This window comes from Ostrinia furnacalis, unplaced genomic scaffold, assembly GCF_004193835.3.
Source record: "Ostrinia furnacalis isolate ACB-3 unplaced genomic scaffold, ASM419383v2 OfSCF5068, whole genome shotgun sequence".
Classification (NCBI taxonomy): Eukaryota; Metazoa; Arthropoda; class Insecta; order Lepidoptera; family Crambidae; genus Ostrinia; species Ostrinia furnacalis.
Window position 1 is genome coordinate 31,436 of NW_021135307.1, and position 25,043 is coordinate 56,478.

The window sequence follows — 25,043 nt, forward strand, 5'->3', positions numbered from 1 at the left end:
TCCCCTTAGATTGGCTAGTGAACTCCCAATTCTCATCCCAGGCAGATTTGAGATAAGCTTTGGGAAGGGCTGCCGTTAAGTCATGGCAATAATTTGTGTACGGATGTATATCTCCACACTCAACCGCTTCATTGGCCAGCTTATCAGCTTTATCATTTCCTGGAATATTGGTATGACTAGGAATCCACGCAAAATTAATTAAATGACTGTTAAGACTACATTTGTGAAGTAATTTCCTGCATTCTGTAATAATAGGATAATTAGTATTGTTCTTAAATGGAAATTTATGTAATGCCTGCAAAGCACTTTTAGAGTCACAAAATTTACAGTTTTGTTTAATTTCATAAGGAGAGCATACTCTAAAGCCTTAAACAGTCAAAAACAATAATTCTTTGAAGGTTATGAGGGCCTATGTGTGCGTGAACTGTGTGTATGTGTGCGTGGACTTTATGTATGTATGTGTGCGTGTACTATGTGTGTATGTGAGCGTTACGTACGTAGGTTAAGTACAGCGAATTTAACACCAGGCTGTCAATTAGTAGGCTCAAAAATTTGACAGAGAGGGTTCTCTATTTCCTATGTATTACTTTTCTCTATGACTCAGATCACTTGTGAACATAACAGAAAGTTTCTTCGCGATTCACGAAGGAACGAACAAAACTCCGATGAACCAGAACAGCAGCAGGTACGAAGGAATGAACTTGAATTTGACTCGACTCTTCAATACTTTAATAGGGCCACAGAACTCATAAACGATGGCTAAGAAAACAATAATGCATTCAATTCAACCTAACAAAAACAACACCGGCCATTTTGGAGGAAAAACAAAGTTGCCATATGTTAAATAGTAATTTCTACTACTCTATTATGTAAATTATAACAAAAATGTCAATGTCCAGTTTTAAATTAAAACAAATTAATTTCATTTAAAAAAAGTTTTCACATTGTAATTAACAATATTCTCAAATATATTTTAATTAAGAAAAAAATGAAAATATGAAGGAAACAGGAGCAGCGACATCTAGAGTGTTTTAGGGTAGTTAAAAAGTATTTGAATTTATTCACCGATGTCGCTGTTTGGAAGCAAGTTTCACTTCGATGACCGTTGTATGGAAGTTTCTTCACCCTGGACATAGTGTGGGGGCAGGCCCCCCATTAGGTAGACCGACGATCTGATGAAGGTCGTGGGAAGAACCTGGACCTCGATGCAGGCAGCAGTACAGCATAGGACCGAACGCTGAGGAAACCCTCGGGGAGGCCTTTATCCAGCCATGCTATGGCCGTCATTTGGCCGAAACGAACGACCAAACAAAAATAATGATAGACACTAAGACGTTTAGGATGTCAAAAACGATTACGACAAAAGAACGATACCACCACAATTTTCATACGTTTTTCCTCAGTACGTTTTAGAAAAATGTATTTTCCATTCTATCATTAAAAGGCGATTGCCTGATTTAATTTCACCGCAAAAGTAACAAATACTAAAATACCGGTAAAATAACGTAGCCACCAACTTTTGACGTGTATCCGAAACATGTCCGTGAAAATGGCAGGTCATTCAGGTCAATGTCATCTTTGTCATTGTCAAATCAGCTGACAGAAGTGGGTGCTGAAAATTCGCCAGTTTCCCAGAAAAAACATGCAAAAAACTCCGCTATGCATTACTTAGATATTTTACGTCAAGCACCCACGCACCAGGCACGAGGTAGAATGTGATCTTTGGCTGCGTCCGGTTGAAAACTTTAAAATTTTAAATATTGGTCAGTCTTGCGCCAGTCGTCGCTTGGTGAGGAGTTCGCGCGTAGTTTGAACGATCGCGATGGCTTCGCTAGCCGTGTTTGATTTTGACCGTACGATCGTGGATGCGGATTCTGATGCCACCATAATAAGTAGATTGCGGGAACGGAAGCCGCCTCCGGAGTGGGAATCTGGAAACCATGACTGGACGCCTTATATGAGCGATGTAAGTCAGAATTATTTCTTTGGGTCATTCCACAAAAATATGTCAACTCTTAGTCCGCGCCACATTTCACATGAAATATTTGTTAATATTTTATTCCAAAATTGTTAAATAACAGCTCGCAATGTGCTTTATTCATCACCCATTTATATTTTTTGAAACTATTTTTAAAACATTTTAAATTCCTTTTGAATGACCCAAAACGTCATTCCCTAGGCATGTCCGTACTCCAAAAGTTTGTGTTTTGGGACCCACATTTATAAAAACATCAACTTTATCCTTCGTTTTAATTAACGAATAATCTATTTAAATGTATATTACACCAAATTCTATTAATATTTTGCGGTTTCAATAAACAATAATTTGATTTTCTTTAGTTAAAAAAGAGTCTACAGTTTTTAGCGTCATTCCCTCGCCACGCACTGATTTTATAATTTTGCGCTTTAATATGTATTTAGAGTGAATGACATTTAGTTGAGTTTAAAGTACGATACGAAGTTATCCTCAGACCATACTGGACTTGCGGTAGCCGTTTTTTGAATAAGTGCAAACGTGCCAGTTGTTGCGGAAACATGTGTTAATCCAGTCACTTCGTCAGTCCCTAGTTGAGTAGCTTTATTGATTATAATAGGAAATTGTATAAAATTTAATAGTATTTACGTGTGGTTTTTTGGCTATTTTCGGCGCATAGTATTAAGGATCTTATAATATAAAGTTAATCTGCATTTGTGTTAAGTTTTACTCCAAATCGTCAGTCCCTAGAGCGTCAGGCCCTAGCTTTAAACGGCACTTGGGACTAAATTACTAGTTAAGAAATGATGTTTTTTATATAGTGATAATAACAAAACAACTACATTATGTGTATTAACTTATCTATAAATGTTAAGGTTATAAGTTTTATACTTTATTAGAAGTCATATAGGAGTAATGTAGTATGAAAAAATTGAAAATTATAATTTCTCCTAAAATAAAGCATAAAGTGACTGGCCCTTTTAGACATAACATAATTAATTAATAAACAATAATTTACACTAATAAAGTATTCAAAAGCATCTTAAAAAACTTACGGACAAAATGACGTCGAAAATATACAGATTTTTATGGAATGACCCCTTTACTTTTTTCGTGGAGCTTATAGTTCAACTTATCGGTTGCTTATTGCATGCAGAGGTATGAGAGCTTGATATGGAATAAATGCCTGATTATTTGACACGAAATCCTGGGTATAATTAGTCAGAGTCCATTTAGAATAACTAATAATATTTTTTATTTTTTTGGGTGCTTGAAGATTTGTTTAGTAGTTGGGTACATCACTTGTCTTGTAAGTTGTTATAATACACAGGTAAAGGCACTAAATCGCAGACCATAAACTTGTAGATATTTTAAATTTATTATGTAGGTAGGTACTTGTGCTAAATTTTTTGGTAACTTACATGAAAAAAATGGTAAAATTTTAATGTTATGCTAAAAATCTTAATTCACATGAATCTCTAGAAGTACACATTGCTCATTTGAAATAATTAATTGGTGAAATTTATAGTAAAAGAGAAATGAATAAACTATTGTTTCAAAAACTTGTTGACTTATTTCTATGTATCCCAGGACCTATGTGTCATTATACAAAAATTAATCAAAATCTGTTTAGCAATTTAGATGTGAATCACATCATCATCAGTGTAGCAAGCCTGACATAGACTTAGACCCCCCATTTGGACCTTCAAAATATGGTGGAAACTATATTCCCACTTCTGTAAAAAGGGTTAAAAGGCACATCATTTAATTAAAGAATAGGTACATAATACACAGATTCCATTAGGAAGTGATAAAACCAGAACTTACAATTACAAATCCTTATCAGTGATAACCATTACAGATAATAGTGGTGCCAATGTTTGTATTTGCTGTGCTAAGCTGTGGGCAGTATGTAGGTAGCATAGAACAAAAATACCTGTTTGTATTATTATTATAAAGAGCTGTGGTTTTCTGAATAAAGAAAAATAAAATAAAATAAAAATAGTGAGTAAATAAGCTTTATAACCTAAGGAAATATTGATAATACAAATAAGCATAACTGCTATTTGAGTAAACTCATACCTGAGACATGCTCTTAGCCATGTGACTAGATTTACGATAATACTAGCTTTTGCCCGTAGCTTAGCCCGCGTGAGAATAGTTTAAATAATATTTCCCATTTTTGCAACATTTTTCTTTACTGCTCCACCCCTATTGCCTGTTCGTTCGTTTCAGCCAAATGACGTCCACTGCTGGACAAAGGCCTCCCCCAAGGTTTTCCACAATGAACGGTCCTGCGCTGCCCGCATCCAGGTTCTTCCCGCGACCTTTACCAGATCGTAGGTCCACCTAGTAGGAGGCCTGCCCACGCTACGTCTTCCAGCCCGTGGTCGCCACTCGAGAACTTTATTCCCTGTAGGGTGATGTTATGTAGCCTAAAGCCTTCCTCGATAAATGGGCTATCCAACACAAAATACTTTTTCAAATAAGTATTTACCAGTACTTCCTTAGATTAGCGCGTCCGAACAACAGCTTTATAATATTAGTATTGTATAGATGAGAAAGCTGATAAAGGTAGCAGGAAGACGCTGGATGCAGGCTGCTACCAACCGTGCGTGCGATGTGGAAGTCATTGGGGGAGGCCTATGTTTAGCAGTGGACGTCCTATGGCTGAAACGATGACGATGATGATAGATGAGAAAGTAATTTTTATATCCCCGAAAGGGAGTGTTCATTTCAGTCAAATGACGTCCACTGCTGGACAAAGGCTTTTCCTAAGCATTACCGTAACAAACGGTCTTGCGCTTGGCTCTCATCCAGGTGTTACCCGCGACCTTCACAGAAAGTATGACTATTTCTGTTTTTCCATGGCATACCTTGTGTGTAATATCAACTAGATAGATAACCGATAAACTTGAATAAAAAATACTTAAGTACAATTTCTTGTGTTTAACAGGCAAATATTAGTGCCGTATGGGATACAATTTGCGCCCACTAGCTTTGTAATTCAGTTTACCGACAATTTTAGTGGACAGCTAATTTTATTATTGTTATTTAGATGATTCATAGTGTCTACTTCTCCTGACAATGAAATCTACACTAATATTATTAGAGGAAAGATTTGTTTTTTTTTGTTTGTATTGAATAGGCTACGAAAGTATTGGACCGGTTAGAAAAACTCTTTCACCATTAGAACTCTACATTAATTTAGTTAAAGTGGTAGGATTAATACTGGGACGTGTAAAAGTGCCTTTTATTAAAAACCTACTTTCAAAAGTAAATGAGTGTTATGAGTTTTATTATCTAGGCTTTAAACAGAATATGGATGGATAAATACATTTTTGACCGACCGAAACGCGGGCGAAGCTGCCGGTAAAAGTTAGTTTAACTAAAGTTAACCTTATGTAAGTATATTACGTAACCCCACTCGTGTCTTTATTCCACCAAATTGTGAAAATAGGAATGGCCGAATAGGCGAAACTGAAGCTTGGCTCGACCCCAGCGGTCGAGGCCGCGAGCTTGGCATTGACTTAAGCACGCGCTAGTTATAAGATGTAGCGATTTTAATCACTTTTAAACGAACATTTTTAAACTTTCAGTCTCAGACTGAAACATTTATCAAAAAACCGTTGCCCGCGGCTTGTCGGACTGTCATATAAATATTAAATATTTTATCGTGTGTCCCTTTTAAAACTTAGGATAAAAACTATCCTACGTTTTTTGTTGGGTCTCAAAATGAAGAATTGGAGAAAAAGTAACAGACAGATATTGCTTTCGCATGTGTGATATTTGGAACTTTTAGAAGTAAGTTAAAGTTTTCCTGAAATGAGCCATCCATCGAATTCAATTACGTGTATTCAAGTTCACAGTCACGATATTTCACTGAAATGGCACATACGTTTACCTTTTACGACTGCCTTTACGCAATATTCCTGATAATCCAATTTTTCGCAAATCGGTTCGTGTTTTCGAGATAACACCACTTACGGAATTCAACACGATTTACGATCTACGATACCTAGCTTTGGAAATTATTCAAGCTATTTATATTTACCCCACAAGGTGGACCGATGACCCATAAAGGTAGCAGGAAGGCGCTGGATGCAGGCCGTTACCTGCAGGCCCTGGAAACGGCCTAAGTACTGAATAAATGATTTAATTTGTTAGTAACATTTTTAAATACAAAGAAGAAAGAAAGTTCTTTCGCTACCAATTTGTGCCACATCCCATTCGCGTGTCACGGGCTCTCGTGAACACTTCAGGACTCCATTAACATATCTGATGGAGAATGCCGCTATGCTACGTAAATAGGCAACATTATGTGAACTGTGAACTAGAAATGTGAATTTGTAGCGATAAAGCACTCAATAAATAATTATATGTACCTACCTACCAAGGCAGGCGGCGCAGGACCGGTCTTTGTGGAAATCCTTGGGGGAGGCCTTTGTCCAGCAGTGGACGTCTTATGGCTGAGATGATGCCGATGATGATGATGACCTACCTAAAAATGCGCTACCTCATCATCATTTCTTTCAGCCATAGTACGACGTCCACTGCTGAACATAGGTTTCCCCCAATGATTTTCATATTGTTGACTGATTGATATCTGAAAATTAGTTTTTTAGAACCTATTGTTTAGTATTAGCAATAGGTTTTAAAAAAAATAGTTTTGGCAGGCCTGATGCTATTAATTTTTGTTGCAAATCGCATTCTACTTTTCACAAGATTTGTTTTCTTGACGTTGTCCATTTCTTACCTACACAAAACCTCCGTTAAAACGATTTAACTTAGCAGTAGAGGACTAACCATGTTAACCATTACACGAACATAGCAAGTTTACCATGTTTAAGTTATTTGGACCTTAAAAAATTATATAAGGTTAAAAATGTAGTGGAAACAATATTCCCACTTTCTTATTAAGATTAACCTTATAGCAACGATGTAAGATTAAAAATATAGTGGGAAATGTATTCCCACGTCCTTATTAAGGTTAAAAGAAAGCAAAAGCGAATGTAATAATTATAATCTCAATATGAATGACGTGCGAACTCGGCCTTCGAGTAGAAATAGTTCGTCCAAAAATAGTTTATTATCGCTTCCTGAAAACGCAATCTAAATTGAACTGTGGTCAAATACACAAGTTACTTAAAATAACTTGAAGGGCGAAAGAAACGCACAATTTTCATTGAAAGTAGTATCTATACTAATATTATAAATGTGAAAGTAACTCTGTCTGTCTGTCTGTCTCGCTTTCACGCCTAAACCACTGAACCGATTTTGATGAAATTTGGCATAGAGATAGTTTGAGTCCCGGGAAAGGACATAGGATAGTTTTTATCCCGGTTTTTGAAACAGGGACGCGCGCGATAAAGTTTTTCTGTGACAGACAAAATTTCAAGCGGGCAAGGCCGCGGGCAGAAAACTAGTTACCAATAATCCCGTTATCCCCTCCTAGTAAGCATTATGCTTGTGTCACAAGTGGACTCACCACAATAGCCAAGCGTCGGGGTTCGAACCCGCGTTCCTCAGATGATGAGTCGACCAGTCCGACCCCTTCACCGTTCGACTTTATGGGCATTGGGCACAGATTACTATTATTATTTTTATTATTAATTTTTTGGGCCTTCATTTGCGCCAGCTCGACCAAGTTTGATCTATTGTGGCAGCCCTTGTCTTTAGAGTTCACTGCTTAGTCCCGTTGAGTCTATAAATTTCCAGATTCTTTGGAGCGTGATATCTGCTATCTCATCCGGGTGCATGATGTGTCGCCCGAGATGGATACTTCTTTTGCTCATAAGCTACTACTATTAAGTTACTAGGGAAGTCAATCTGTCATCCGCTTTGCAATGGAGGGAAGTCGAACCTTAACTTCGAACCCCTCCTATGTTCTTCTGATTAATTTCGTTGCGGGTCCAATGACAGTTTAACTTTCCCCAGGACAAACTTGACCTTCACTGGTTGGGTTATTGGCGGTCAAGCTGTAGATCCTGGCTACACAGGAGTTGCAGCGGTGGGAACGAGAGGTGTCTAAAGTCAATAGTCCCGTTAGGGAAGTCAACGTAAATTGGTTGCTTTACGGTTGGTTGTTGGACTTCAGCTTCCCAATACTTAACCACAATTAATTTCCAGGTATTCGAGCACGCCTACTCAGCAGGGTTGCACCAAGACGACATCCTGGACTCTATCGGCTCCATGCAGCCCACTCCTGGGATGGAGAGGTTACTGTCGACCCTGGCTGCTGAGGGCTGGGACATTCTGCTGGTGACAGACGCGAACAGTGTGTTTGTGAAGCATTGGCTGAAGGTGCATGGCTTGGAGGTGAGATGCGCCAATGTTTATCCCAAGAAATGTTTTTCTTAGGCAGAAGAAGGCAGGCATTTTACGGCAATCACACCTTATATTTATTGATCATGAGATACCTATTCATGCCTTGAAGAAGCCCGGATTAAAGTTTATTTTAGTAGGTAGGTATGCATCTCACCTGGTCCAAAGACATGATCAGGCCTAGGGTGGAAGCGAGTTTATGCGGAATCCTCAACAACAGAGGAACTGGCTATCATAAGTCCAAATGTCGGAACACAAAAACGCTGTTAGCATTGTTGTTATGTTATGGCGACAGACTTAGGTAAGGTGGTCTCTCCCAATGATTTCCACATCGCCCGGTTGGTAGAGGCCTGCATCCAGCGTCATCCTGCTACGGCACCTTTATAAGGTCGTCGGTCCTTGTGGAAATAAAAATCAATGAATAAAATAAAATATAGAAACCACGATTCCGTTTCTTTGTTTAAAATAATAGATAAAAACTAACTACTGCCAAGAAACTGTCTCAAGCAGCTCGTGCCAAAATTAGTTAAATTAATTTAAATATTACGGACGGCACAGAAAGCTAAATATTGTGGTGTTCTATGTAGTTGGAATAGAAGCGATTTTCCAATGAAATTGTTCAGTTTAATGTGCAGTCGATTGTATATCAATTGGAACCAGAATAGCTCCCATTGTTGTATTTATAAAACAATCACACGTATTAAGAACTATGCCAATATAGCGTGAAATATTTATTGCCAATTGCCTTCCTAATTGCTATAATAGCATTGATATTTTCATCATCATCATCTCGGCCATAGGACGTCCACTGCTGAACATAGGCCTCCCCTAATGATTTCCATGTTGCTCGCTTAGTAGCGGCCTGCGTCCAGCGCCTTCCTGCTACCTTTACGATGTCGGTCCACCTTGTGGGTGGACGTCCCACGCTGCGTTTTCTGGTACGCGGCCTCCACTCCAGAACCTTGCTGCCCCATCGGCCGTCAGTTCTGCGTATGTAGGTACTATGTGCCCTGCCCATTGCCACTTCAGCTTGCTATTTTAGGTATGAGGAAAACCAGCGATAATCTGATACAGAAAGTTATTTTGGGAGTGGAATAAGGATAAAACTTGTCATCATTATCAGGTCATTTAGACCAGGGATGTTATGGATATCCGTAACCGTAACCGAAACTTTCGGATATCCGAAATAAAAAAATATCCGAAACCGTAACCGTAATCGATTTAAAAGTTTCGGACAGTTTCGGCATTACAACCTGATTTACTTTAATGCCATCTAGCATCAATTTTATTTTTTATTTAATGTGTGTGGCCATGAATGAACCGTGTTGGACAACTATTGCAAATTGCATCCTAAAGCACAGATATCCGTAACCGTAACCGAAACTTTCGGATATCCGAAATAAAAAAATATCCGTAACCGTAACCGAAACCGGTATAATATGATTACTATATCCGTAACCATATCCATAACCGAAACTAAATATCCATAACATCCCTAATTTAGATCCTAAAGCAGAAGCCCGACCTTCTCTAATTCACCTCAGGCAAATGGAGGGTTTTGTCTACACACCTCACGCTGGCCAGACAGGTTGGGGAGGCCCGATGTTCGCATATTTTGTCCCTTAGTCAACTTTCTAGGGAAGAACCTTAACCACAGAATAATAATAAGTACTTAACTTCGAACTCCCCCTATGTGCAAGTCCAATGACAGTTTAACTTACCCCCGGGACAAACTTGAACTTACCCCCGGGACAAACTTGACCTTCACTGGTTGGTTATTGGCGGTCAAGCTGTAGATCCTGGCTACACAGGAGTTTCAGCGGTGGGAACGAGAGGTGGGAATAGTCCCGTTTCTAGGGAAGAATGTGGTACTATTTATCTACCAATAAGAATGGGTATTATAGCGCAAATACTTTATGCGGAAAATTGACCAAGTTGAAGCGCTAGCCCGCACACCGAAGTATGGGCGACGCACGTTTGGGGGAAGGAAAAAGTAACCGAGATGGTGTTCACACTAATAGTGTACTTGTGCCATTATAAAACTGATTGAAAGGAGTCGATTTCCGTGGAAAGAATTGTAAGTTGTCCAGTTTCCAATAAAAATATTGACATTTCCGCCATTATAATGTTTTTGTTGCTCTGCGAGCGTGTCACATTCTCACAATCATCGGTCACTATTGAATGATGATTGTTCGAGAACAATGGTGATTCCCCGTGGGTTTATTGTATAACATCCCCCGGGCACGTGGCATTGTTTTTTACCCGACTGCGTAAAAGAGGCCGTGTGTCATGCTAAAAAATTATGGTTGATAATCCTTGGGGGAAGCCTATTTTTTTTTAATCCACAACGAGGAATCTTTTGGCCTGTATCTCACCTGATGGTGGAAGCGAGCTTCACCCGGAATCCTCAACCACAGAGGAACTGGCTATCTTACCTCTAACTGCCGGAACACAACAATGCTGTTAACATTGTTGTTATGGCGACATACTTAGGTAAGATGGTGGTAGCTAGCCAGGCGGACAAGCCCTACCACCAACCAAACCGAACAGAAAATTCTGCCTCCACTGGGAATCGAACCTGGGACCTCTGCGTCTGAAGCAGGTGGTCTAACCAATAGACCACAGAGGCTGTTATATCCAGCAGTGAACGATTTTAGGTGGAAACAATAATTTCGTAATGAACGTAGGTTACTATTAAGTCTTTCTATGGCTTCCCGCAACATTAATTAACTTAACCGTTTATAAAGGATTAATCTATTAAAGTAGCCTATAACAATGATATGTGGGCGGGGCACATAGCTCGTAGAGACGATGACCGTTGGGGTAGAAAAGTTCTCGAGTGGCGACCACGGGCCGGAAGACGTAAGGGCAGGCCTCAGGTCGACCGACGATCTGGTAAAGGTCGCGGGAAGAACCTGGATGCGGGCAGCGCAGGACCGTTCATTATGGAAAGCCTTGGGGGAGGCCTTTGTCCAGGTGGACGTCATTAGGCTGAAACGAACGAACGAACGATAACAATGAAGGTTCTGGCTTCATATCTCTGATAGGACATTAGGACACTCATGCAATAGTCACTCAATCACAGTCATCCCCATTTTTAGGGTTCCGTCGTCCTGACAAATAACCCTTATAGTTTCGATATGTCTGTCTGTCTGTCTGTCCGAGGTTTTGCTTGGAAAGTATTGGCACAAGGGACCTGTAATTTTGTAGAGGTATGTATATTTATCACGCCGACAAAACCCCTCCCGTGCCATAGCGCTACATATTTATAAAATTTGATTTTATGTAGGTACCAGTGAGTAGGTATCCCATCGGTGACCTTATAAGGACGCCGCCATGTAGATTGTAGAGTTAGCAAAAGTATCGTAAACACACAAATTGGATGGTCCTTCTCGTGTTTGCCGACCGTACTCTAATTACTTACATTGTCTACACGTGATGGCTCGTGATGCCTGACGTCATTGGGCGTGACGTCATGGGTGTAGAAGTGATTTCACGTAAATCATAATCTATCTAAATAGTGATGAAATCTGTAGTAAGCTGTGATTAAGCTGGTTAGTTTTACAAAAGTAGGCTTACTTACCTATAGGTACTATTACACAAAATTTAATAATGTCTGAAAAAACTGTTCTCAAGTTTTTTTTTTTTTTAAAAAAAAAAACAGCCAAAATTATAGCAATTTCTCCAGCAGCGCAGGGTTTCAGTGTTGCTAACTTGGCTTGGGTATAAAACTATACCTACATAAAATCAAAGGATCTCCCTACCAACCATTTTACGCGGTTGCGATGTTGATAAACCTAGAATAAAAGCTGTCCTTTTCCAGTATAGGTATTTTTTATGAACAAGACAATAAATTGTGAAGTTTTCAAAATTATACGTTCTAACTGTACCTAGGACTTGCCTAAAGCGTTTTTAAATGCAGTCCGTTTAGTGATTATATTATTTTTCAAAAGTTACAAAATTAAGTAAGTATATTTCAATATTCTCCACCATCTTTCCAGGACGCCGTGACATCAGTGATCACCAACCGCGCGTTCTGGCAGGCCGGTCGTCTGTACATCGAGCCGTGCATGCGCCAGACGGCCTGTGCTCGCTGTCCGTCCAACCTGTGCAAGTCTCTGGCGCTAGCACAGTTTTGCAGCGGTCGGCCGCCGTATGCACGAGTCATGTATAGTGGCGATGGCAGAAACGACTACTGTCCGTCGACGAATCTACCTCCTCATGTAAGTTAAATATAATACAATCATTTGTATTTGCTTGCGCGATAAGTCTATTAACAAGCACTATTGAATTAAAGTCCGGTCGCGAGCAGATAGAATTTCGTACAATGACCCCAAGCTACCCAGCTGTCGCGACTGTGCGACGGGCGGCCGCAGTGAGTGTGCGAGCGCGACGGCAATATAATGACGCTCGAGCGATAAGGATGGCTAGTTCGGCGGGGTCATTGTACGGGATTCTATCTGCTCGGCGACCGGACTTTAGACAATGCGCCAGACGGCCTGTGCTCGCTGTCCGTCCAACCTGTGCAAGTCTCTGGCGCTAGCACAGTTCTGCAGCGGTCGGCCGCCGTATGCTAGAGTCATGTATAGCGGCGATGGCAGAAACGACTACTGTCCGTCGACGAATCTACCTCCACACGTGAGTTCACATAATACAGTCATTTATATTTCCTTTCGCGATAAGTCTATTATTACGTTCTGTTGAATTAAAGTCCGGTCGCCGAGCAGATAGAATTTCGTTCAATGACCCTAGCTACCCAGCTGTCAGTCTGTCTGGAGAAACAAATTATCTTGGAACAAATGGAAGGCAGACGCGCTCGGGGCAGGGCACCGACGAGATGGTCGGACGCGGTGAGGAAGACGGTGGGCGGAAGTTTGCATCGTGCGGTCCACACAGCTTATGACCGCAGTCTGTGGAGGAACACTATCTGCGGTCGCGATCCTCATCAGTGAGGGACCGAAGAAGAAGAAGAAGTCCACCGTTTTCCATCCATAATAAAAAGAAAATAAATGTATTAATTCAGATTTTTGTTCACAGGCCGTGGTGTTCCCCCGCCGCGGCTATCCCCTGGACGACCTCATTAAGAAGACCCTATCCTCGCCGACTCCCCAGGTCAAGGCCAAAGTGGTCCCGTGGGAGCACTGTGATACAATCCTACGGGAACTGTTCCCGGGGAAGATTGTGTAGTTTGTAGTCTTGTGGTGTTTATTTACGAGTTAACTGTGCACCTGGCTGTGACGTCACATCGACGCTCTGTGGGCGTAGTGTGAGTTTACGTCAATAGCATTCGATATTGACTGCGTTAAAAATATTTATGAAGATTTTAGTTCTTGAAAGTTTCCGCTAGGGGCGCTGTTCGTTCGTTCGTTTCAGCCGAAAGACGTCCACTGCAGGACAAAAGCCTCCCCCAGGGATATCCACAAAGACTTCACCAGAATGGGCCTCATAAGAAGGCTCAAGGTCACCCAAAGAGCGGCGGAGCGTGCTATGCTCGGAGTTTCCCTGCGTGATCGAATCAGAAACGAGGAGATCCGCAGGAGAACCAGAGTGACTGACATAGCCCGCAGAATCGCTAAAATCAAATGGCAGTGGGCGGGGCACATAGCTCGAAGAGCTGATGGCCGCTGGGGCAGGAAAGTTCTTGAGTGGCGACCACGAGCCGGAAGACGCAGCGTGGGCAGGCCTCCCACTAGGTGGACCGACGATCTGGTGAAGGGGCGCTGTAGAATCTGTCACACAATGTCACTTTTTCACACAGTCGATATCGAATGCGATTCGAGGCGAGGTGCGCAGTAAATTTGACCGGGTTGTACTAAAGTAACAACATTGGGAGAAATCATTATCTTTGAGGCAGTTGATCTGCCAAATGGTTACTACCTTAACTTGAATCTAAAATTATGATATGTCAAATAATTCGTGACACCCAAAGTAGCCAAACGGTTCGCAACACGTCTTTGTTACAATGAGGGCTATCGTTTTTATACTTAACAGTTGGCACCCCTGGCGATTGACAGGACCTTACTCTACAGTGGCGCCATCTTGATGAGTGCAAATGCGATAGTCCTCCTACCACTTTAGCGCTCACCAGTTGGCGCCACTGTCTTCGCTACTAGCAAGTGACAGGACCTTACTCTACAGTGGCGCTAACTGGTGACCGCTAAAACATATAAAATGTACAAAAGTATAAAAACGATAGCCTTCATTACGCGCGAGCGATAAGGATGGGTAGCTTGGGGTCATTGTACGAAATTCTATCTGCTCGGCGACCGGACTTTAGTAGCACTTAAAAAGTAAATTACTCAGATACGACGGTAACTAAAGCAGTAGGATATACTTAAAAGCAGAAAATAGTCAATTAACTGGATTAATTAATATCCTTCCAACACATTCAATGTTATAAAAGAAAATTAAATATAGTAGGTTTGGTTCTAAGAATGTATTATAATTATTATGTACTATAGGTGTACCAGAATCTCATGGCAAATAGGGAAAATAAACTTTGTTGAGAGCAATACTTGGGAAATTGGAATAAACAATCTTGATACTTTTTAATTTTTTACTCTTATGACTTTAATATCAATGAACATGATGATGAAGTACGAATATAAGTACATTTTAGGTAGGTATGTGTATGAAGAATGTTGTTAAACATCGGGTTTTTAACAAAGGAAAATGTATTGAAAAATAAATAAATCGTATATTACTTTAAGTAGGTAACTAATTTTATTATGCATCGTATTTTTAACTTAAATATCACTTCATTCAGAACTAGAAAACGATTCTAAGAACTCCACTCGCACATCTTGTTCTTCAATAGATGATCAAGATCAAGAGGTATTGTAAAGAAGTTTCCTGATGTTAAAAACACTATATTTCTCTGAATGGGATTTAAATATACACCAAAACTAAAAAGACGGTGAAGTTTTTTTTAAATCGATCAAGAAATGTCTGGGAAATTAATTATTTAAATAACCTACATATTTTCGCGTGGAATTGAAATAGGCAGTGCCGTTCTTTTTGTATAAATGGCCAGGTCAAGGATATTTTAAAAAAGGTTACAAAATTTTACTAAGAAAGAATTTTGAGTGACCCTAGCTGAAAAATTAAAAACTGCTACATTTAAAAAAAATATGGATCTGTCAACAGCACTGGATCAGGGGTGATTTACCTACTGTTTGTACTCCGAAGGACTGTCGTTAATACACCGATCGAAATGGCGTGAATAGTTATGCGCAACTTTAGGGCCCTGTAACTTATTTATTTGCAGATATATTTTCATGATTCTTTCACAATTATTATTAGTTTTACTTAAATTTATTTCAAGTTTATTTAAAAGAAAAAATTGGAAACTTCTCCATTATTCAATCTTGCTTGATGAAATCTTTTTCAATTTTCTTTACATGGTCATAACATTTTGACCATTTCTCTGCACTAATTTGTGAGATATACCTGAAAACATCGATAAAGCAGCTATTAAATAAGAATAATATAAAAAACATAACCCTCCTTCTGACGCAGTTGGGTAATAAACTAAATGAATCAAAACATTTCAGTCCAACTTACTGTCAACTCGACGACGCGCTTTAGAATCAAAGATTGACTTTGAATTATGCCTTATTTTGCAATTCACATTCAAAACAATATGACTTGCTTGAGCTTTTTCGACTTTTTCATAAAAATAACAAATAGTCAAGAAGAGATTACAACATTTTTGCAGCGGCTGACAGATTTCATAATTTTCTTTGACAGGTGACAATTAAACCATAGACAATTGCCATATGAAAAACACACTTTTCCAATATTTTTGTTTGCCATGAGATTCTGGTAGACCTATATTTGACATTATTTTGATATTTCAGAACATATTACAATTTATTTCCGTCCATTTTTATATGTTTGAAGCAAAATTCAACTTTTTTGTTGTGTAAAAGTCTCGTATAATTTTCTTATTTGTAACAATTCAGATTTTTAATGTAATGTCCGAATTTTTAATGTTTTTGTATCAGGGTTACTGTTTATTGTTTTTTAATAAAAAGTTTAATTAATTATTTAAATTGTTTAAAAAAAGCTGCAGGCACAGCTAGTGATAAAAAAGTTGTCAGTTTTTTGTTCTACTAATTTCTTCCATTAAAAAACTTAGTTAATTTATAGTCAATTATTTTTAGTATTAAATTATTTTAACTTGATATCGTGGGCTAAGTCCTCGTGTACTTATTTATATTAATTTGTGATCTGAATAAAAAATATTACTATGTACTGCTTGTGTTATTTTTCCATCAATGAGGGTTTTCGCGTATGAAAGATCCGCTAGATGGCACGACGTGGATGTGGGGTCTGACTGCTGCGTGATTGGTGAATTTAGACATAATTATCTGTCAATGTCATGTCAAAAATAACTAATCATGCAGCATTTGGACCTTGCGTCTACGTATTGCCATCTGGCGGATTTTTTATAACAACCATATTTTATGGCATTCTCTTCCAGTCAACCTTTGGGCCAAACAGAAAATGTGTAAGCCTGGGTTGCACCATCTTACTTTAATTTTAACAAACGTCAAAAATCTGGCAAAACTTGATAAAAAAAACACCGGTTAACGTCTTTCTGGTGCTTAATGTCCATAGTTATAGTTACGGTTAAAGTTAGGTGGTGCAACTAAAGCTGGGTAAACCATCTTACTTTAAAATNTTAATTAAGATATTCAAGTAAATATAATACAATATTCAAATAAGAACTTATTTACTGATAGAAGATCGATCGTTTCTGCCAAATGACGTCCACCGTTGGACAAAGGCTTCCCCCAAGGATTTCATAACGACCTATTCTGCGTTGCCCGCATCCAGTTTCTTCCAGCGATCTTAATCAGATAAAATTAAAAATTCATAAAATTCATTTATTTTTGCAAATAGGCTTAAAAAAGCGCTTTTACACGTCCCAATATTAACCCTACCACTGCTTCGGGACAATAAATGGGCCAGTGCTGAGAAGAAGCAGCGCAAGAAACTCAGTCACTATTGTCAGCCTCCTTTTCAAGGTTTTACAGTCTTTAAAATATACAAATTATAGTCATAAGTATTAATGCGAGCTAGGTAGTTAAACATTCCAAACATTTTTATCCTTTATATAATCATCAACTTTATAGTAGCCCTTTTTCATTAAGGTGCTTTTTAATTTTGACAAACGTAAAAAATCTGTCAAACTCATACAAAATTAACAAAATACATCAGTTATTGTTAAAGTAACGGTTAAAGTTTAGATGGTGCAACTCGGCCAATGCCTAAGATTATAAGAATGAGTTGGATTTTAAACAATGTGTAAGGAATCATCATCATCGTCTCAGCCATAGGACGTCCACTGCTGAACATAGGCCTCCCCCAATGTTTTCCATGCTGCCCGGTTGGTAGCGGCCTGCATCCAGCGCCTTCCTGCTATTATGATGTCGTCGGTCCACCTTGTGGGTGGACGTCCCACGCCGCGTTTTCCGGTACGCGGCCTCCACTCCAGAACCTTGCTGCCCCATCGGCCGTCAGTTCTGCGTACTATGTGCCCTGCCCATTGCTACTTCAGCTTGCTAATCCGTCGGGCTATGTGTAAGGAATGGATAGTTAAATAAATACTCATGTTCATTGTGTGTAGGTTTATATTGACACGTTCAATATATTCGCTATTTCAATTACAGTACATAAGAACTTTTAGTTCTACCCTCTCTCCGGTAGCAGTACAATGCAGCTACCTCGGATGAACTGGACCACGACAGTTGAACCTATTGCGGTTTATAGACCAAGAGCTAAGCTAAAAGTGAGTATAGACTTACGCCCGTATTCACTAACGATGCTTGCTAAGTGAAGCAGCAAATCGAATGCACAGCGTTGAATAGAGCTGTGATGGGTTCGTGTGTTACCCTGTTCGTCCACGCGTACTGTGAGATCTCATAGAAATGTTTGTGAATACGGGCGTAAGTTAGTTAAGCTAAAGCAAGGTTTGACTAGCAATAAAACTTGCAGAAGTTGACTTCCGCAAGCTGTCACCACTGTGTAAACCTTGCAGAAGTTGGCTTGCCACAGCTATTTGCACAGTGGTAAACAGCTTGCGGAAGTCAACTTCTGCAAGTTTTATTGCCAGCCTAAGCGACAACGCACATTGGGCATCATTTCATATATTGGTGTCGTCGCAAACCTCGGATTAGCTCGCATAACTTACGCATTTTTTATAGTTCTTTGTAGACTGCACGACACTATGGGAAACAGTGTCAGCTTTGCGATCTAAGAAACTAGCTTAGCCCTTGGTCTACCGGCTATGTTTTCGCACTATTTCCGATCCGAATCCGTCGGAAATACGGATCTAGGAAAACTAAATTAATGCTCAAATAAAATTAACGCGACATTTGTGACTGAGTTACATTATGTACTCACGGCTTGACGTTTCGGCTGTTATGCTGCAGCCGTGGTCACAAGCAGACTGGCGGCTCGCGAAATTATATATTTGCTGAATACAGGCTTTTAAAAAGCGCTTTTACACGTCCCAGTATTAACCCTACCACTGCTTCGGGACAATAAATGGGCCAGTGCTGAGAAGAAGCAGCGCAAGAAGTACTAACTAGAGAAATTGGATCTAGTGTAAAAATAGTTCTACAACTACTTCGAACCGTATTTTAACGGATTGGGATCGGACGTAGTGTGACTAGAGATGGGTTTGTAGCCAGCTAGTTTGGATAATAACTGATTATTATCTATTAATAGCCATTATTAGCCATCCATTGGCTAGTAACCCTGCTATTAACCCTCGCTGTACGAGGTGGGGTGTGACACACCCCAGTAGTTTAAAAATCGCCATAATTTTAAAAATTTGCAAGTGCTGAATTTGAAATTCTCAGTAGCTGGAATTATGGCGCTGCTGCTTCGATCAGCGTTGCAAAATCAGTCCAGCGGTGACTACCAACAGAGTTACATGCCTTTAAAGTGCGTGTGGGTGTCACACACCCCACCTGGTACGGGACGTTGTTAAAAAAGTTAAAAAATAATCTAACAGTTTTGGTATAATTTATATATTTTTAGCTTTGTTAATAGAATAAAACTCAATACAAATAATATTTTTCGTGATTTTCACGGAATCTGAAATTTTCAAGCACTTTTAGTCAAATGAGATGACTTTTAGTGCGAATCTGGAAGTTCAGTACTGAGATCCGATGACGTATGTGAACATATACTTATGGGCTGCAATTTATACTTGGTGATACAATTTATGGGCTACTGAAATGGAATAGCATATTTTATAAATAAATAAAATTGTTACACTCCCATTTTATGAATTGAGCATACTCATTTTCTTTCATCAGAATTGTAGTAAATTGAAAACCGATAATCAAAATAAATTTATACCCTTCCAGTTTTTAATTTACTTTTAAATTATAAGTAAATATCTTGTACTTTGTTAAATAAAACGGTTGTCATAATTAATGGCACTAATTAAAAATTATACATAAGAAACTGATTCCTAAATTACAAGAACAACGGAAATTGTGTCTTTTTGTTATTTTATGAAAAAAATGTTATAATACATATTTTCAGCTCAGAGCTTTTCTTACACCTAATTAGAATAAGTAAATAATCAATATTAAATATTAAATTCCACCTAAAAAAATGTTCAATGAAAATTTTATCACTTTGTATATTGGGGTATGTCATACCCCACCTGGTACGGGGCGTAACTTTTAGTCACCTCGTACACGGAGGGTTAATAGTTTCTTACGTTTTTTCTTCCACCTTTAAAATCAAATCAATATTAAAATCAAATATTACTCAAAGAAACAAAAAAGAACTAAAAAACATCAATGTAATTTATATAAACGACATTGTAGTTCAAAAAGAATCTAAATATATAAAAGGAGAAACTGACTGACTTAGTGACAGATCAACGCACAGCCTAAACGGCTAAACGTAGGCACTTGAAATTTGGAAGGGACGTAGCTTAAATACCGTAGAGGTGCACTAAGAAAGGAATTACCAAAATTCCCAAGGGAACGGGAATTAGCGGGAAAATCCTTTTGTATGAAAAATCTAAACCGCTTAAGTTAGACGCTTGAAATTTGGCATGTAGGTACATTAGTAAACTTAAAGCTTAGTTACAACAATTTTTTCCCGCTAACTCCCGTTCCCGTGGGAATTTTGCAATATCCTCTTGTAACTAAGCTTTGACTTTACTAAGGTACCTGCATGCCAAATTTCAAGCGTCTATCTTACGTGGTTTAGATTTTTTCATACAAATGTTTTTTTCCCGCTAACTCCCGTTTCCGTGGGAATTTTGCAATATCCTCTTGTAACTAAGCTTTAAGTTTACTAAGGTACCTGCATGCCAAATTTCAAGCGTCTAACTTAAGCGGTTTAGATTTTTCATACAAAAGGATTTTCCCGCTAATTCCCGTGCCCGTGGGAATTTCGGGTATTCCTTTCTTAATGCACCTCTACGGTACCTAAGCTACGTCCCTTCCAAATTTCAAGTGCTAAATTTGTAAACTATGAAGGGATATGTTTAATCATTAGTATAACATTAATAGCAGGGTTACCATCTGAAATCGGCTATTATTGGCTATTAATGGCTAATAACTGCTTTTAATCCGTTACTAGCCAATTGCTATTAATCGGATTATTAGCCCTTACCCATCTCTAAGTGTGACTTACCCTTTATTCATAAAAATAAAACGTTTTTATTCTCTTAAAAACATAAGTATCTTATAACTAGAGAAAAATTATAATAAAGTGACAATTATTAGCTAAAATATTGTTTGATTTTTATGAATAAAAAAGTTTAATGAAACTCATAAAGGTTGGCTAAAATTTAAACAGTCAAAACAGTGTTTGGAAACTATAAATTACTTTTTGCCAAGAAATTAACGCCCGTATTTACAAACATTACTATGAGGTCTCACAATGCGCATAGACGCACACACAGGCTGACACATGAACCAATCACAGAGCTCTATTCAACGCTGTGTGTTCGATTGCTGATTAACTTAAGCAAGCATCGTTTGTGAATACGGGTATAAATCCCAGCTGCGAAAAAAACCAGTTCATCGCCAGTAACAAAAGAAGAAATCCTCTATATCGTTTATTACTATGTAGTTGACTTTTCAATCTTCAAATGTTTAAAATGTTTCTATACACTCCCTTTAAGAGCGTTTACGTCTAGCGTGGCATGTCAAGTTTAGGTAATTTCGATGCTAGTTTTATTCACACTAAAATAATTATGACTGTGTGCGTGTTCTCACGCTCTATAGTCAAACCAAAATACTTTGATCCACCATCGTGAAAGTGTGCCAGGCTGTCAAGTGACAGCTCAAGGAAACTATAAAATCTTCAAATCTTCCAACACCGACTCCATAATTATAAATAATGGTATACATTAGTCCTAATCAATAATAAATACGTAAATTCTTTATCAAATAGTAAATTATCAAAGGTTTTTTACTATTTTGAGAATATTTTATACAGCCTATGTTCAGCGGAAAAAAAATTGAATTTTAATGGTGAGAGATTTTTTCAAATCGGTTCTATTCAAAACAAACTTTTCCTGTTAACTATTCTTTTTTATCCGGAAAATGCATAACATTTCATACCCACCAGCTGCGGGGGCAGCTAGTGGGTTATGTGGGGTTCTTCCTACTAGAAGGTGGGTAGCCCCTAAACCCACTAAAAACCTGACTGTTTCTGCCATGATCCATATGAGTGATATGAGGGAATGCGGGACATCGCCATTGGCTGTTGCCTGTAGCATTCGTCATTAGCCGCCACCAGACACCTCCATGTCTAGCGACCGAGGCCTGTTAGGAAGGGACAGTTGGAGACCATAAGCTGTCCTCTTGCGCCCAGGGTGTCGGCGGCGGATAACCGGAGTGTCGGCTGAGGCCTCTCGCTCCCCCTTTCCACTGCTTCTTTCTGTGAAAGAACACTTTCACAGAAAGTAAGCACACTATACCATAAGATTATTTGTCTCATCATATATTTTATACTAATGTAGATATTGTTTCCGAAAGCGAGCGGGTTCATTCCGTACCTGTACGCTTCATGCGTTCTCTAGCAAAAGCTGAAAATCAGTGTTCTGCCCTTTTGAGGGTAGTGTTTATACTGAGCTCTTTGCTTTTTGCATCGCTGCGGCACACATCACTCTGACGCAGGGAACTATTTGAAACGCTAGTCATCTTTATCTTATGTTGTTTTGTCACTTTTGTTATGTTGCAACTGTTGAAATTATTACTAACCTGTGTAACAAAATACCAGTGGTGTCACCTAGTGTGTTTCTTGACTAACTAACTTTATTTCGATATTGAATTGAATTTCAATAGCAACTATACATAATGTGTGTGTTAAAAGCATTAAAAAAAAGTGTGTTACAACAAATAAACAATTTATCTATCTATCTCACGCCTCTTCCCGATTGGTAGGGAGAGGTCATTTCCAACCGCCGCTCGTTCGCTTAGGCTGGGCACTGTTGGAGCGTGTCAGTCTGCTGCGGTGACTCACGTGCCAAGACTGCAGTGTTAACTGACAACCATCTACAGGCTCTCGGCCTATACGGTGGAGGAATGGCCCGAAGCACCCATGGCCCGGTAGAACCTGGGTCGCCCTTTGTGTGAGGCGATCATGCCGTCGCACCCACTCCTCTAATACAGGCAGAACTGCCTCTATGGTGCGACGTAAAATTTGGCTGACGGCCAGGCGTACCCTTCAGCACTCTAGGGCCTAGATCCTCAAGCCTCTACCTTTTGGTTTCCACCTCTCGTGGTGCACGTACACGTACATTTCCCCTTGGGACCTATGGTCACCTCGCAACTGGCGTCTATTCTCGGTTGTCGACACTAGCTTTGTCGCCACTGAGGATAAATGGCATAAATAATATCGATTGTCACCAGTGGTGACACATACTTTCCCAGTTGTAGCTACAGGCTTTCTCACAACTTATGACAAATTAGAAAAATACATCCCAATTATGCCTAGTGGGGACGTACAAAAATACTGACACAAATGTCATCAATGTCATCGTGCATGACATACGTAAAGTAAAAGTCAAGTAAGACCAGATGAATACAAATATTATTAATTTTATTAATAATTCGTACGCGTGGACCTCCTTTTACTCCTTAGATCGTAAAATCTGTTGTTTGATATCATGTTGATAGATGGCGTTTCACGGCTTCCCCCGCATGAATATTTACGAACGTCAAAAACAGTAGTTTGTCCAGCGCTGTAGATTTCAACCAATGACGATAGATTGCGCTTTTTAGACACGTCTTATTTATTTATTGAAATTTATTTGTCACATATCGTCATAAAATTATATCTACACTAATATTATAAAGAGGAAAACTTTGTTTGTTTGTTTGGTTGTAATGAATAGGCTCAAAAACTACTGGACCGTTTTTAAAAATTCTTTCACCAATCGAAAGCTACATTATCCACGAGTAACATAGGCTACATTTTATTTTGGAAAAAAATATGTAGTCCACGCGGGCTAAGCCGCGGGCGAAAAGCTAGTAAACAATAAAACTGTAAAGTTTCAACAAAATCTGTTCAGTAGTTTTTGAGTGAAAGAGTAACAAACATCCAGACATCCAAACTTTCGCATTTATAATATNTTTTAAATTTCAAAGTAAATATTTTAGATAAGATATTCTTCTATTATATTAAGCTATTTTTGTGTTGAATAAAGGAAGAATATTGGTGAAAAAATCACTTTGATTTTTGGGTATTTCACGTTCTTTTAATTTGTGATTTCTTATTGTAAAATGCTTAAATCTAAAAATTTTCTCAGATAACTATTTGCCCAAGGATCTATGCTATAGGATATAAATGTTTGTTAAATCGTTTTCACAGTATTTTTATAAAAATTTCAGCTTGTAAACTGACGCTAAAGTGGAAATTTACAAAACCTGTGTGGACTTATCTTGATAGAATTCTTAAATGCTAAACTAATCGCAATATTTTCTCAATTAACTATTTAGACGACGAAATTGCCTAACTACATATTTATGCCTATAACATATTTGTAGTATTACTGGTTAATGATTGTAACGAGTTGAAAAAGTACTGTTTTTGCGCCAAACGGCGTAAACGCTCTTAAAGGTGTTGATTCTTATTATCAAGTTAGCCTAGGCGCAGACCACCGATTTTTTAAGTTGGCCGATAGTTGGGTCGGGCTGTTAATCAGTATGGGCATGTATGGAAGTGCGCACATTACACCGATTTCGATTTCATACAAATTAAAATCGGGCCCAACTATCGGCCGACGAAAAGTCGGTGGTCTGCGCCTAGTCTAAAGGTTCTACTTATCGTGGTCTCATAGACAAAGTTACGGACATGATATTACTAAAGCCCGGTCTGTGAGCACGTAGAATTTTGTCCAATGACCCCAAGTTCCCCATCCTTATCGCTCGCGCGTAATTATATTGCTGTCGCGACTGTGCGACGGGCGCCCGCAGTGAGTGTGCGAGCGCGACAGCAACATAATTACGCGCGAGCGATAAGGATGGGTAGCTTGGGGTCATTGGACAAAATTCTACGTGCTCACAGACCAGACTGTATCATACATCAGTTTTTCAAATTATACTAAAATTCCAATACCAGGAGCAATTCAACCTGTATAACATCTTAATCCAAATCATTGTAACAGATTATCCTAATTGAAATCATTTGGGAATGACTAAAATATTGAATAAAAATATTTTTTGTTGTTTGGCAACATTTTATAATTTGA

The 25,043-nt window shown here is 38.9% G+C and overlaps 1 protein-coding gene across 1 annotated transcript; it reads left to right on the plus strand.

Moving 5' to 3' along the window:
* The first annotated feature begins 1,582 nt into the window (after positions 1-1,582).
* On the plus strand, positions 1,583-14,034 carry LOC114360504 (pyridoxal phosphate phosphatase PHOSPHO2). The gene is made up of 4 exons (XM_028315230.1): positions 1,583-1,966; positions 8,105-8,293; positions 12,301-12,522; positions 13,337-14,034. Exons 1-4 carry the CDS (start codon positions 1,823-1,825, stop codon positions 13,484-13,486), a joined length of 705 nt encoding a protein of 234 aa, XP_028171031.1. The 5' UTR covers positions 1,583-1,822; the 3' UTR covers positions 13,487-14,034.
* The last annotated feature ends 11,009 nt before the right edge of the window (positions 14,035-25,043 follow it).